Source organism: Haliotis rufescens, unplaced genomic scaffold (genome assembly GCF_023055435.1).
Source record: "Haliotis rufescens isolate VD_foot unplaced genomic scaffold, xgHalRufe1.0.p SCAF_5, whole genome shotgun sequence".
NCBI classification, from domain to species: domain Eukaryota; kingdom Metazoa; phylum Mollusca; class Gastropoda; order Lepetellida; family Haliotidae; genus Haliotis; species Haliotis rufescens.
The window spans coordinates 21106382-21120114 of record NW_025964223.1 but is presented as its reverse complement, the minus strand read 5'-3'; the positions used below and the strand labels follow the sequence as shown (position 1 = coordinate 21120114).

At 36.6% G+C, this 13733-nt stretch overlaps 1 protein-coding gene across 1 annotated transcript in view; it reads right to left on the bottom strand.

Annotated features, from left to right (window-relative positions):
• Positions 1-3227: 3227 nt before the first annotated feature.
• Positions 3228-13733, bottom strand: part of LOC124113087 (carbohydrate sulfotransferase 15-like) — a 31038-nt gene continuing 20532 nt past the window's right edge. The window contains exons 2-8 of the mRNA XM_046473346.2: positions 12936-13163; positions 12226-12445; positions 9088-9213; positions 8606-8762; positions 7546-7696; positions 7305-7452; positions 3228-3482 (exon numbers count right to left, since the gene is read on the bottom strand). Coding sequence (XP_046329302.2) covers positions 3301-3482; positions 7305-7452; positions 7546-7696; positions 8606-8762; positions 9088-9213; positions 12226-12445; positions 12936-13154 — 1203 coding nt within the window. The 5' untranslated portion in view covers positions 13155-13163 and the 3' untranslated portion in view covers positions 3228-3300. The remainder of the gene's footprint in view (positions 3483-7304; positions 7453-7545; positions 7697-8605; positions 8763-9087; positions 9214-12225; positions 12446-12935; positions 13164-13733) is intronic.

Below are 13733 nucleotides of genomic sequence, written 5' to 3'. Positions count from 1 at the left end.
TTATATGATGATTTTAGGGACACATTACTGACAGCTATCGATAATCTTGGAGGACAAAAAACTCTACATAGTATTCTTTTTGGTGATCCAAACTTAGATGTTTTCCTGAATACAAAAATATTCTTGTCTGTACACAAATTTATAGAAACGACTAACAGATTCAGTAGCTAGCATATTATTGTTTCCAAACTGTTATTCATTAATATTGTTAAATCTATATTCTACACTAAAATGTATAATATTAGGATATGTATGAGATGCACACTGTCTTCACTTTCCAGCACATTGTGCATATCCTTCATATGAGAACTGTATATATATTGCGCATTATGTTTCCGCAATGTGAAGCTTCAACTGTAAATTGTTCATTTTCATTATGCAATATTATGTATAACTGTATATAGGGAGAAGGCGGTAATAAGTGCTGCCGTTTGTCTTTTTGGACAATAAAATATGTTTAATAATATTTCATCTTGTGATCTGACAAAGTTAATATTTTCAAGTCAAGATATCAACTTTAGTAAACCACATGAAGGGATAAACATTGCATTTGACAAAATAAATTCAAGTCTTATATTTTCTTTGTGATCTTCATGACCTTACTCAGAAAACCATAGTGTCAATGAGGCAGACTGACTGTAGGTGTGACAAAACGTGATATTTCACCTGATTTTCACTCCAGCGAAAGTATGTTTTCAACATGGTCAGAGTAAACAAAGTATTTCATGATTAAATACATACCGGTAATACAAATATCAAAACGTGTTTCATTAAAACAAGAGTGAATTTCTGTGTGACATTGATATAAAGAGCTGTAGTACACTGTCATTAAATTGATGCATCTGTTGAGTTTACTGTTTACAAAGAATATACAGTTTGTGTTTTCGACATATCAGATGAATTGATTCCTTCAAGATTGTTCTTAAGTAGCATGTAATGTTACACACTGTGATTAATTTTCCTTAAACTTCTCTATTTCAGAAGAATGTTGTTTTCTAAATAAGCAATATTTTGAGAGAAGGTGAATATGCAATGTTTATAAAAAAATGTTATTGAAGTAGGAATATTATTACAATATTATTGAATTATTCATTTCAGGCAAGCGATTCAACACAATGAAGTAATAGTATCCGGTGACGGATGTCTGGTGGAGCTTTCTGCTGACAGTAACACAATGGTTACAATGTGCGGCCTGTCAAAGGACGAGGAAGTGAAAACCCATAATCATTTAATCAACAAATGTGCTTCCTGTCACATTTCACTTAAATAGAACGAGGAAGTGAAAAGCCTTATTCACTCACAAATCAACATGGCCAATATTTATCGGACACTGAAAAAGCACATTGTACCATTTGTTTTCTCCTGGAATTTATTAGGTGCTTTTGACTGACAAAGACACCCAGTCCATGTTAAGTTTTGAAAACTTATATTGTGAGAAATAAAGATATGAAAATTTTGGTTTGTTTTTCTTTGTTAAATATGAGAAACCAGATTGTTCCATCAACATAATTTGTACGGATACATATATTTTATCTTGGCTTGATTACCAGTTGAAGTTGATTCCTTTTTATCTTTTGTTATTTTATCTGTACTCATATCTGATCAAGACATTTTCAAACTATTCAGGATAAATGTATTCGTAGCTTCCTTTTGATATACAATTACCTATCATCATACAGGATTAGGTGAGGGTGTTCAAGAAGTTGGTAGTTGTATCAATTCTTATATTTCTTCAATTTCATACATTATGTATATTTATCAATTTTTAGTTTCCTTTTAACTTATTTTAAACAGTTCACACATTATTACTTTTGTCGTGCACGGTGCAATCTCAATCAGCAATAATCAGTTAAGTAAGTGATGTTTGAAAGTATCATCTGTCATTGTACACACTGAATAGAGTTATCGCCCCTTCTGAAAATTTATTTTGACACACGAATTATTTTCATAATTAACATTGTAATATGTTAAAATGAAAATCTTAGCAGAAAAATTGTCTTTTGTCAACTGAACTCATGGCAAAACGATAGTGCATTGTGCAGCAAACACCACTATGAAACATGAAATAAACATGCATGATCTCAATCTTGATCTAGAGTTAGCCAAGCCACGCATTGACTGAGCAATTTTGCAAAAGTACACTGACGTGTTTCATGTTATGCGGTTTATTTACGATACAAAACTTCTGTCATTGAATGTACTGTCACATTGTACCTATATGCCGACGAGGTTATGATAAAACAATCTAATTCTGAAATACGTATCTCGAAATGCACCTTTCGATTCACTTCCGGGATCCTGACAGCAAAATGCTAATTCCAGTGTATTACAGGCATATTTTATTTGGACCTCATGATTTAATGTGAATTATCTTCTGTATTAGATACAGAGGATACCATTTTTTGTTTGTTTAAAATGTCCATCAGTGAAATGCACAACATGCTGTCTGTTCCCTATGAGCTGATGCGACTCTCACTGCATGGAGCTATGCTCTCCAAGCCTCGTTTTCGATCCAAGATGGCGAAAGTGTGAAAAAGGTCAATAGGATGGAGGTTTGTAAATAATTGAGTCTGGACCAGACAATCCTGTGATTAACATCATGAGCATCCGTCCACGCATTAGGGATACGATGACATGCATCAACCAAGTCAGCGAGCCTGACCACCCGATCCCGTTTGTCGCCTCTTACGATAAGCATAGTCGCCTTTTACGACAAGCATGGGTTGCTGAAGACCTATTCTAACCCGGATCTTCACGGGCAGGTGTCATCACTGATTTTCAGGGATCCATTCAGGTTATTTTTACTACCGCCATTTTGCTTATGCCAATGGGAATCTGTTTCGTCTGATTCTCTGGCATCGACGTTTTGTATTTCCTTGTAACTGAGACTACGATTCCCTGATTCTTCATTATCATTCTATTTCAAACCACAAGGAAACACATACCACTTCTGAAAAACAAAAGAAACCCCAGACGATTAGAAAAAAATAGAAACCGATAAAATGTTTTGAAAGCCAACTGTGCTTTCAATATTTATCACAATATCACGACCCCATTTAATAGTAACAGAGTCACAAATACGTCCCTTTAACACCAATGGTGAAGATTCATTCTTCTTTTTAATTTAAGTTCTGTCTTTCCGATATACTTTTCATTGCATCCACTACAAACAATCAAGTAAATAACATTTCTAGTATCACATATATATATATAAATCGTCTGCATGAAATTTTATTTAACGATTTTGATACATTGAGTTATTTATAATTGCTTACATGAACCATTTGTTTTCAGGAGATTTTATGTCAACCACAGAAATCTTTTATCCTGTAGTATATTTGCCAAATCCTGCTTGTATCTGCTGAAAAAATTGTCCAGCAGAACACGTGTCTTTTCAAGCATAGGACCCTGTTTTATCTTCTTCTGAGATACCCGCTGATGAGGCACATTGGCGATAAAACTCAACCAATCTTCAGTATAATCTGAAATACAGTGTAACTTGATATGATTTATGATGCAGGAGGAATATGTGCATATGTATTGGAGGTGTTAAATCTCAATCATAAAACAGGAATGCGTTATACTTCCTTTTCTGGTAGTCCATGGCTGCGTTTATTAACTCAGAATGAAAACAGTATATTATATCACACGTATGTGTACCAGTATGACCAGACAGAAAAGGGTCTAGATTGCTGGGGTCTGAAAGTTAAAAATCTGTTATTTTCCTTTGGATATGGTAAAATTTGGAATAGACAATCAGTTTCTTGTATCCATTCATTTATATCCGCTTTTAGAACAAGATGTATTGATATTGATAACCAGTGTCTCTTTGAATCTTTGACAAATTATCTTCATTATATTTGTATAAAACAATTAAGCTATCAAATGAATATGAAAATTATTTAAGTGTTGTGAAAATTGCTGCATTTATGATTATTCTCTCACAGTTTCGCACGTCGAGCAGTGATCTTATGGTATCACAGGGTAGAAAGTTAGGTATTCCAAAGTGTGAAAGACTTTGTCCATTTTGTATCATTCCAAGTGTAGAAACAGAATACCATGTTTGTTTAGTTTGTCCGTTTTATGACGATCTTAGAAGAAACTTTCCGCCAAGTTATTATTATACATCTCCATCAGAGCATAAATGTAAGGTTTTATTTACCACCAGTAATGCTTTCACAATCAATAATCTTGCCAAGTTTACATTCTTTGCTCTTAAAATGAGGAGCAAGCAGTTGTCCATTATATAAACTACTAATTCTACCACCATATGTATATGGTCTCAGATACCCTTGTACGGATTAGTATTGATATTACTACATGCACTTGTGGCGCAACATGTTTGAATGCTTGAATATATATATTGTAAAATGGGCCTGTGGCCTGATTTACTGAAATAAACCACTACTACTACTATTGGTAGTCCATGAGCCAGACCAGAAATTGGTACCTCCTGGGGACTATTTTAAAGTCATATACCCAGAGATGAAAACAACACTTTGAAAGCAATCGGGGATTCACAGCTTAGTGGTAGTAATCACCATATATAGGGGGACCCCTGAGCGGAACCCACGGGACCAGATTTCGGGGTAAGGGAGCTAGAAAGTGGAATAACTTTACAAGCAATAGTCGTATGGTGAAGTGCAAAGTGCTTCATAGAAGGTCTCCTGGCATATGTCTTGTGAAAACGTATTGATCATCTCTTTTATCTTTTTGGAGGCTTTCCATCAGTTAAACCCATTCCACACACGCCATAGCAGTGCCTCCGAGAGCAATTTGCTGAATCCAACTGCACAGTTGTATCTTCGACCATTAAGTACACCTTCAACAGTACCTTCAGCGATCACTCCAGATTCTATGCAGAGGTCTCTTAACCCAGATTCCCGAAAGTGCTTTTCTACCACACCTAACATTGTGTGCTCTGTGTGAAATACGCCTAACCTAGGGACGATTCAGAGAATAGCGTCTTCTGTTTCCAAAGGTTTTCAGTGGCCTTTACATACAATGCTTGGTCGCAAACCAAAACAATGTTCCCAAGGGCTAGTGACGTTCTGATCTTCTAGGACTGACACAAAACATCATGTACAGTGAGTGGAACGCCAATCAGAACTTTATCATGGACCTGAATATTGAACTCCTTCATGCTACTCACAGGTTTGCTGAACAATGCAACCGAGTTATCATCCATAGTAGGGTTTTCTTGTACACCTCCTGTTTCTGTTCCAGGCCATCTACTTCAATGAATCACGAGGTGGCGGACCATCTCGTACATAAGCATTGTAGCTAGGAAGCTGCGACTTGATAGTTCTCTGCTTCTGTGTTGGTTCATTCTGGACATCCTTGAAATGCTGTGGACCAAACACCTTTTGCTGCACGTAGATTCCATTCACTTAGTGTGATGTCCCTCCTCGATCTAGTGTCTCTTCAATTCAGTCGATGTTATCAAACGCCAATGTTACTTGGACATTTGGTTGTATGCATAATGGTAGTGTAACACTTTCTTCTCTCGGTGTCAATCTCTTCAATTTGAGAGTATGAAACGCCACGTCCAATTAGGTTCAGAATGCGAATTAGTTCCACACACCCGTTGAGTAATTTCCCAACATATGGCATCAGGATTTGTTTTTGGGGTTTCATCTTGACACATGTTTTACCATAAACAATGTCCTACCCTATAGTCATCGCTATATGGCTGAAATATTTGCCGATGTGACGTAAAATTTTAACTCACTCACTCACTTACCCTATGGAGTCTGTGAATATGGTCTGATACAAGAAATAATGTGTCAGTGTCTCAAGTTTAAAGTATTTTCAAAAAGAAGGTTACTGATGCAGGAAAGTAGGCAGATGCATTTTTCATGTATGTTGGTACTGGTGGCCAAGGAATTTTAACATCTTACCCCTTGACTTCATTTCTAAGCATAACAAATACATTCATCATCATTATATCAAAATGAGAAGTGTCTTGCTTGGCAGCTAGGAGCTGTTCCTTCAACTTCTGGTTTTCTTTGACCAGCTCAGTCAATGTTTAGTTGTCAGGATAATCCAAAGGTTTGCTTTTCTCATCAGGTATCATATGGATATTCTTCAATTTGAGTATATGTTTGGTCAAGGTTGCAAGAAACAGAGTCTGTGGCAGCTGTGGCGTCTTTCCAAGCATAGTTTATAGCCAGAGCGATGGAAATCTCCTTCGGCAGCGACTTTAAACACATTAACTGCTCCCTTTTGAAAAATGATAGATGAGAGTTATATCTCTTGAAAAGCATCTTGAAAGATTATGTAAACTTTCCTATATGTTAAGGAGAGTTAAATATTAGCAATTGTTTTTCTTCATACCAAAAAGTCTATACTCTCATAATGCTTTTGGCTAACATCCCTGTTCTTGTTCTCATGAGGAGGCCATTGAAAGGGAGCAGTCATTGTTTCAAATTGAACTTTAGTACAAAACATTAAGTTTGTCTTTTATTTTGCAAAATAAAGGTCCAGATGCGTCCCTTCTTATTCGTATTCAACATATATGTGAAAAAGTTATATTTTGTAATATATTCAGGTTTAAACCAAGTTCATATATGGAACTAGATGGCATTCTTCTTGGATTGCTGGTAACCAAATTACATCAAATTTAACTTAACCCACATATGAATACATATAGGACATGACTATTAGCAATATGAGTATTTTTTCTTATCAGAACATAATGACAAATTTCAGGAAGTCCAACTTCATAAAATCGTGTATGCTATTAGCACAAAATGACATTTGTCTTAAAAGGCATCAAAACCCGTTCTGTACACACCACTAAAGACAATACATTTCACTTTTTCAGACTTTTAACAGACTTGAGTACTTCCTGGCTTCAATCATTTGGGTTAACAAAGTCCCATTGGTGTGGTGTCTGCAGTGTATTTTCTGACAGGTGGTAATAATTTAAGCAGGGGTCAAATTTCGTGATCTTTGGTGACTTCATTGTTACATTATTTCTGTATTAGCGATACGACTATTGCTTGTAAAGTTATTCCACTTTCTAGTTTCCCTTACCCCGAAATCTGTTCCCGTGGATTCGACTCAGGGGTTCCCCTTTATGAGGTGATTACTACCACTAAGCCGTGAGTCCTGGATTGCTTTCAAAGGTGTTTTTTTCATCTATGGATACGTGACTTTCAAAAAATCATACTGAGATTTTGCCACCCCAGGTGGTACCACTTTATAAAATTTTGGGGTCTGGCTCATGGACTATTTCTGTCTCTGGCTTTATGGTGGAAAAACATATTTAGGGAAAGGTAAAGAAAGAGAGAAAAACTCACTCAGTTTCAGATAGTTGTACACTTTTCTTAACTGAGATTTTGGATCTTGATCGTGGTCCTCTGTTCGCAAGATAAGGAATTGCTGTCTAGGAAAAACCTTCAGCCATTCTCGCATGTACACTGAATAGCACCCTAAGAAAATCCGAGTCTGTGAATAAAGAATAGCCATTGTAATATGCAATAACATTTCGTCAGTTGTGAGAATGTGATTCAAGCGTATGTAATAACAAACTTTTCCTACCCGAAGTGTTCGTGCTATCTCCAGGCTGTACAGACATTGTTCCACCGTGTGGTTCTTCATGCAGGTCTCCTCGGTCTTGATATCTCTTGTCACAGCTTCGTGGAAATCCTCAGCTGATCTTCCGCCCTTCATCGTGTAGTCAGAATATAACCTGCAATCATATTAAATGCATACATAGGTAAAGTTCAACTTTATTCAGTGATGAGTAGTGGGGACGTTATAACTAGCTAACTTGTATTAAATAAAAGCGACAAAACCTTGTTTCATAGTCAAAGAACATGGCATAATACGCTTGGATAGGATTTCCAAGTTCTATGAACTCTTAGATATATCGTGGTATTTGAACAGAGATGTTATAAGATTACACTTAATGAAGTAACAAAGCATTTGCATATTTGCATAATCATGGCATTGTTCTTTATCACTATCAAACAGTGATGTACCAGGAGGCATTATATATATAAAACGATTTCAACATGTTTCCAAACTGTATACGAAGCCTTTATGCAGTTTCAGTTGAAAATGAGTAAACCGTTCAGTAATTGTAGACTTCAAAGAAAAAATAATAACTACAAACTTAGTGTTCATAAGTGAAGGACACGTTCAAATATTTCAGTGAAGAAGTATTAAACATTTTGACAATTTTCCAAACCTTATTTTCGATAGTTGCCTTTTTGAAATTGGGTGACCTTGAACCTTCACAAAAATCCAATAATGACCATAGAATGTCTGTGAAGAGTAATGTGAACGTAGTTTCGGGATTTCCCTTGTCTAAAATATCAAATTAATTTGGTCATAAGATGTTTATACGCGCATTTTGTAGTGTTCACCTTGACCTTCAAAATTATCAACTCATACACCAGAAATACCAGGGTTGATATCAGTATACACGCTTTTAAAGTACTGTGAACATGTAATAGACACAGCTGCGTAGAATCAAATAATTTCTCTCATCCTGCCAATGCGACCATTTCCCCAAAACTCATTTATCTTTCTTCTGACTGTTACAAAAGTAACCAAGGTTTTGCGCACACACAACATACATACAGTGTGTAGATACCTTTCAGTTGGATTTCTGAAGATGAGAATGAACTTCGGATCTGTATACACATGTCTCATAAGATGGGGTGTCATTACCACTGGTTTCTCTAAACCTACATTTTGAGGTATTTTTGGCCATCCTCGGAAATCGCTAAAATCTAATGGAGTTTCGTCACCTAGACGAATAAAGATAAAAATAAAGGAATATAATGCAATTATTTAACAGCAATTTGGTCTCATTGCAATTTAATGAATTTAACATTAACAATCAAAATACAATTGTAGCACAGGTCATACGTTAAACAAAATCGATTGAAGGTGGGAGTAGATTAAGTCAAATGATATAATTTTATTCAAATCGTTATTTCTGTAACGGACGAGGCAGTGGGATTCTCTGCCTAGGTAAATTTTTCCTTTTTTGCGTCCCCTGTGACCTATCGTGAGATGGTTGGAATTTTCAATTTGTCCAATGATTAATGAAAAATAGTCTAGTATACTTACCTGTAATCATATTGTGAGAGCCTGTTTCTGTAGTTGTCTGTTCTATCTTTTGCGCAGCGTGAGCAAACATATGTTGAAAGCAGCTGAAGTTGCAGGGTGTCCTCTCTTTCATGGAATATTCATAACCTGTGGAAATGTCAGCGATTTGAAACATCAATGATTTATTCTCTTTAAGTTGCATTTTCCATCGTGTCAACAACTGCTACTTATATTAATTGGTTTACTCTTGCTTTCTTCTGTCTTGGCAATTCAGACTGATAACGTTATTGCAGACTGTTTCATGTATTATACACACGACCTTGTATAATATACTGACGAGCAACAACAACTATACCCAAATCAAAATTATTAGAATTTGGATTCGAACACGAAACAATGTTCCCAGGTCATGTAACTTGTAGAAAAGCAACGGACATATGTGCAACTGAAAAAAGCTTGCTTTAGGTCACTGAAGTCCATGTTGATGACTGTTAAGCGAAAACGGGAATGAAGGCGTAGCATGATCACAGGATGCATATGAGTACAAAACAGCTTACAAAAGCTTAATAAAACATAGACAGCAACATGTTATGCAGAACAGAGATTTGGGTCATTGGTCACTGGGAGCCATACATGACACCGTCGACAGCTACTTGCAACTATTACCAGGTTGGCATCACGAAAAAGGACATAGTGGACAAACCCAGGACAGGCAGACCACGTGTCACCACACACAACGAAGATCGTTATTTGCATCTCCATCATTTAAAGCAGCACTTGTGGTAGGAACTACCGCACTTTCAGTGGGCGGAGCTTATACGAGTGATCTGACAGGTCAATATGACGTCATGATAACACACATGTAATGCGTACACGGGTGACAACATGTAAAGACACACATGGGTGGGCCGTTTGACAAGGACGTTAGTTTTAATGGAAATAAATATCCATCAAAAGATTCTAAAGACAATGAACGAGAACGAAATACGTTTGTCGTGATGAATAAGAGCAGTGTTAATATGTATCACGGCAAAAAACGAAGTTGTGTGGTGTACGGCCGGTATAATTGCAGTTTATGAATAGCATTCTCAAAATATCCACGGCAATCGGTGATTTCAACACCGTCGTGTTCGTCTTGCCTACATCTGGAATCTGGATGACAATGATCGTAAAAATCTTGGTAATGGTCAAAATGTTTTCAAGTGATGAAAGTAGGTTTTTGTTATTTCCGTCACATGTTTTCATTGCCCAGTAGCAATGTATTTTGGCAGAGTCACACTTGTCAGAAAGCTCACTTTGTGAAACTTCGCGGGTCCCCGTGTCCCAGATTTTAATTCCCTGTTGATTCCATTTGTGGCATGCGAAGTATTTTTTGCATATCGCATACCATATTTTTCGCATGTGTTTCTAATCTCCAGAGCGGGCTGATATAAAATATAAAATTAAAAAAATATGTCTTTTTATGATAATACTATTTTATGGCATTTTTTATGAAGTTTAAAACACTTTGTACTAGTCTATAAATTGATTTATGCTGTATACCGAGTCGCTTTGCTTCGGAAACGAATTTTTTAATGAACAGCTGAAGAAGGGTTAGGTGGACCTGATTCTTTTATGACGGTGCTATGGTAGTAGTAATTTTGTTTATTAGATCGGTGCACAATTTGCCACAATGGTAACGAAACGATGTTCAGATAAAAAATTGTTCACACTATTCCTGTCATGCATGTGAACATTGATTTGAACATTATTTTCATTACGATTAATCATGTCGCTTGCTACACGGATCTCTTGCAACTACTTCGGTATGTACACATTTTCTGGTCTTGGAGCTCAAAGCAAACATGCATTTTTTCTCTATCCATGACGATAAAATAATCGAGTCTGGACCAGACAATCCAGTGATTAATATCACGAGCATCGATCCACGCAATTTGGATCGATGACATGCATCAACCAAGTTTTTAGTCTTTAGTCTCCGAAATAATTTTCAAAATTACATACCTACAAAATAGAAAAATATGATCCAAATGGAGTCCAGAAAAATGCTTAATACCTTAGAACTGAGGCAATCGAGACTTGACTTCTTTGTATTCTCTAGGTTCTGGAGGACAGACTAGACAAGGCTTTGGTTTTGGTTTGGTTTGTCGTTTAACGCCGCACTCAGCAATATTCCAGCTATATGACGGCGGTCTGTAAATAATCGAGTCTGGACCAAACAATCCTGTGATTAACATCATTAGCATCGATCCACGTAATTGGGATCGATGACATGCATCAACCAAGTCAGCGAGCCTGACCACCCGATCCCGTTCGTCGCCTCTTACGACAAGCATAGTCGCCTTTTACGGCAAGCATGGGTTGCTGAAGACCTATTCTAACCCGAATCTTCACGGGTCGCCTAGACAAGGCGTGAAATGTGGAAATTGACAAGACAATACGTAAAATGTGGAAATAATGAGGGAGCAATTCATTGTAAGAACATGGTCATAAAAATATTGTGTATCAAAACAAACAGGTCGTGTCTCCGACATATTTATTAGGCCAGGTGATTTAGAAATGGCTTAAGGTTTGTTCTTTTGCACTTTCGTTTTGAAATTAAGTTCCTTTCATTCTCAGTGTTATGGAACACGACCAGGAATATACGAATTAACGTATGACAGTGAAACCAATAGACCAATATGTAACTCTTCATGTGAATTATTGCTCTGTTTTGTGCAACATAATGGAAATTTTCGTAAATAATAATTCTTCCTCTGACATTTGTCTTTGGTGTAAAACCATGTTCTATATGGTACAGTATATTTCGAAATACGCTGGGAGTAAACATGTACACACAGTGTATGTACCTAATTTATGTCCCCTTATTGATCATTTATGGGCACCACTTTCTACCTTGATTTATTTACAGCTACGAAGTATCACTTCCTACAGAGTATCCACTGTGTGCGTAATTCTTGTCCCATAACTACCTGGTATAAATACATTGTGGTATCTGGGACTCTTTGGGCACTCGACCATATCAACACTTGATGTGAGGAGGGAGCAAACACACTTGGAAGACTGCAACTACCCATTTGTAAGTGTGCTTAAATTCCTTTTCAGTCGTTCACTCATCCGTACACAATTACAGTGGTATTAACGTAATGACAGCATTACCATATCTTCCGTGGGACCAGTAAAAACTTTCCTTTTCTCCGAGACAATTATTGCATCCGAGGACGTCTTCATGGGCCCTTATGCGGTAGGCGAGGTCGGTGGTCCCCGATTTGCACACCCCCAGAAGATGGAAGTAAGGCACACACTTCAGGCGTAACTCCCCGTTCTCTTTTGCGTACCAGCAGGGGTTCTTAAAGTCTGGCAGATATTGGGGTCTTTCCTGTGATATAAGTATTAAAAAACATAAATGAAGTGCTGTTTTGTAACATGAAAGGCGATATCCTCTTCGTGAATTCTCAGCTTATAAGACTGTGAACATTGAAAACCAAGTAACATTACAAATCTGAATCACATACATTGTTTTTATTCTTCGGCCTATCAACAAGATTTTCTTCAAAATCACCAACTGCACTTTATTCCGACTACAAATATAATTATAATCTACACAGTCTCAGCTCGATCATTGTTATACTACACTAAGAAAAGGGGTGATTCTATATATAAATTCTCTGATTAAAACAGAATTTAATTCGTGTAAAAATACAACATAAGACATCTCTTGTACACGTGATTGATCTGTGTGCAAAGTTAAAAGGAGATATTAGACAGCTTTTGATGAGTGCTTCAGAAAGGAGGGAACACGAATCCACTTGATAGAAAGTACTAATTTCCTCAGGTGATTGCAGTAACGAAGCAAACCCTTTACATACCATACAGAACAGATCTTCTGCCTCATTTGGTCCTGCTCCCACACACTGAATGCCAAGTTTCACTGATGTGTCGTCTACTCTGTTTGCTTCTGGTACATATCCATGTGAAAACGGGTGCTTGCTGATTTCATTATATTCGCTTGGAATGCCATGCCGAGTCACAAGCCACAGTAAAACACAAAGAACCATTGTGGCTAACATCCATAACTTGAACTTCATAGTGACTTACTGGAAAGAGATACATGTTCGTGTGTTTAAGGTTATTTGAGTAATGCATTTTGTTGTTCTCATTGGAACATCTTGTGAACACGATAATTTTATTTCTGATTGTAATTTGACGAAACATGGAAGCAGTCATCCCACAACACCTTCAGCATTCATCACTGGAATTTGACAAAACATGAACTAAAGTGATATTATGAAACCGTAGGTGCTTATTTTATTGTTATTAGCTGCATAGGACTATACTGTACTGCATAAGTAATGTTCTCGGATGGATGTTTGATAAACTATCTTGGAACGTCTTTTCCGTTCACAAGGCGAAATTCCAATATATACAAAATATACAATTTTGTATACATGGTATTTCCAAAAATATACAATTTTGTATATTTGGAATTTCCAAAAATATACAATTTTGTATATATGGATTGATGATACCTCTGCTTCATTCAGTTTCTTTACACTGCAGACATTAATGCTCACAATATGTGGTTGCTATTGAAAATATTACTAAGAATACCGGACAGTATTATTGTATGTGACAAGTGTATACTATTGTCATTATGACAACTCTAT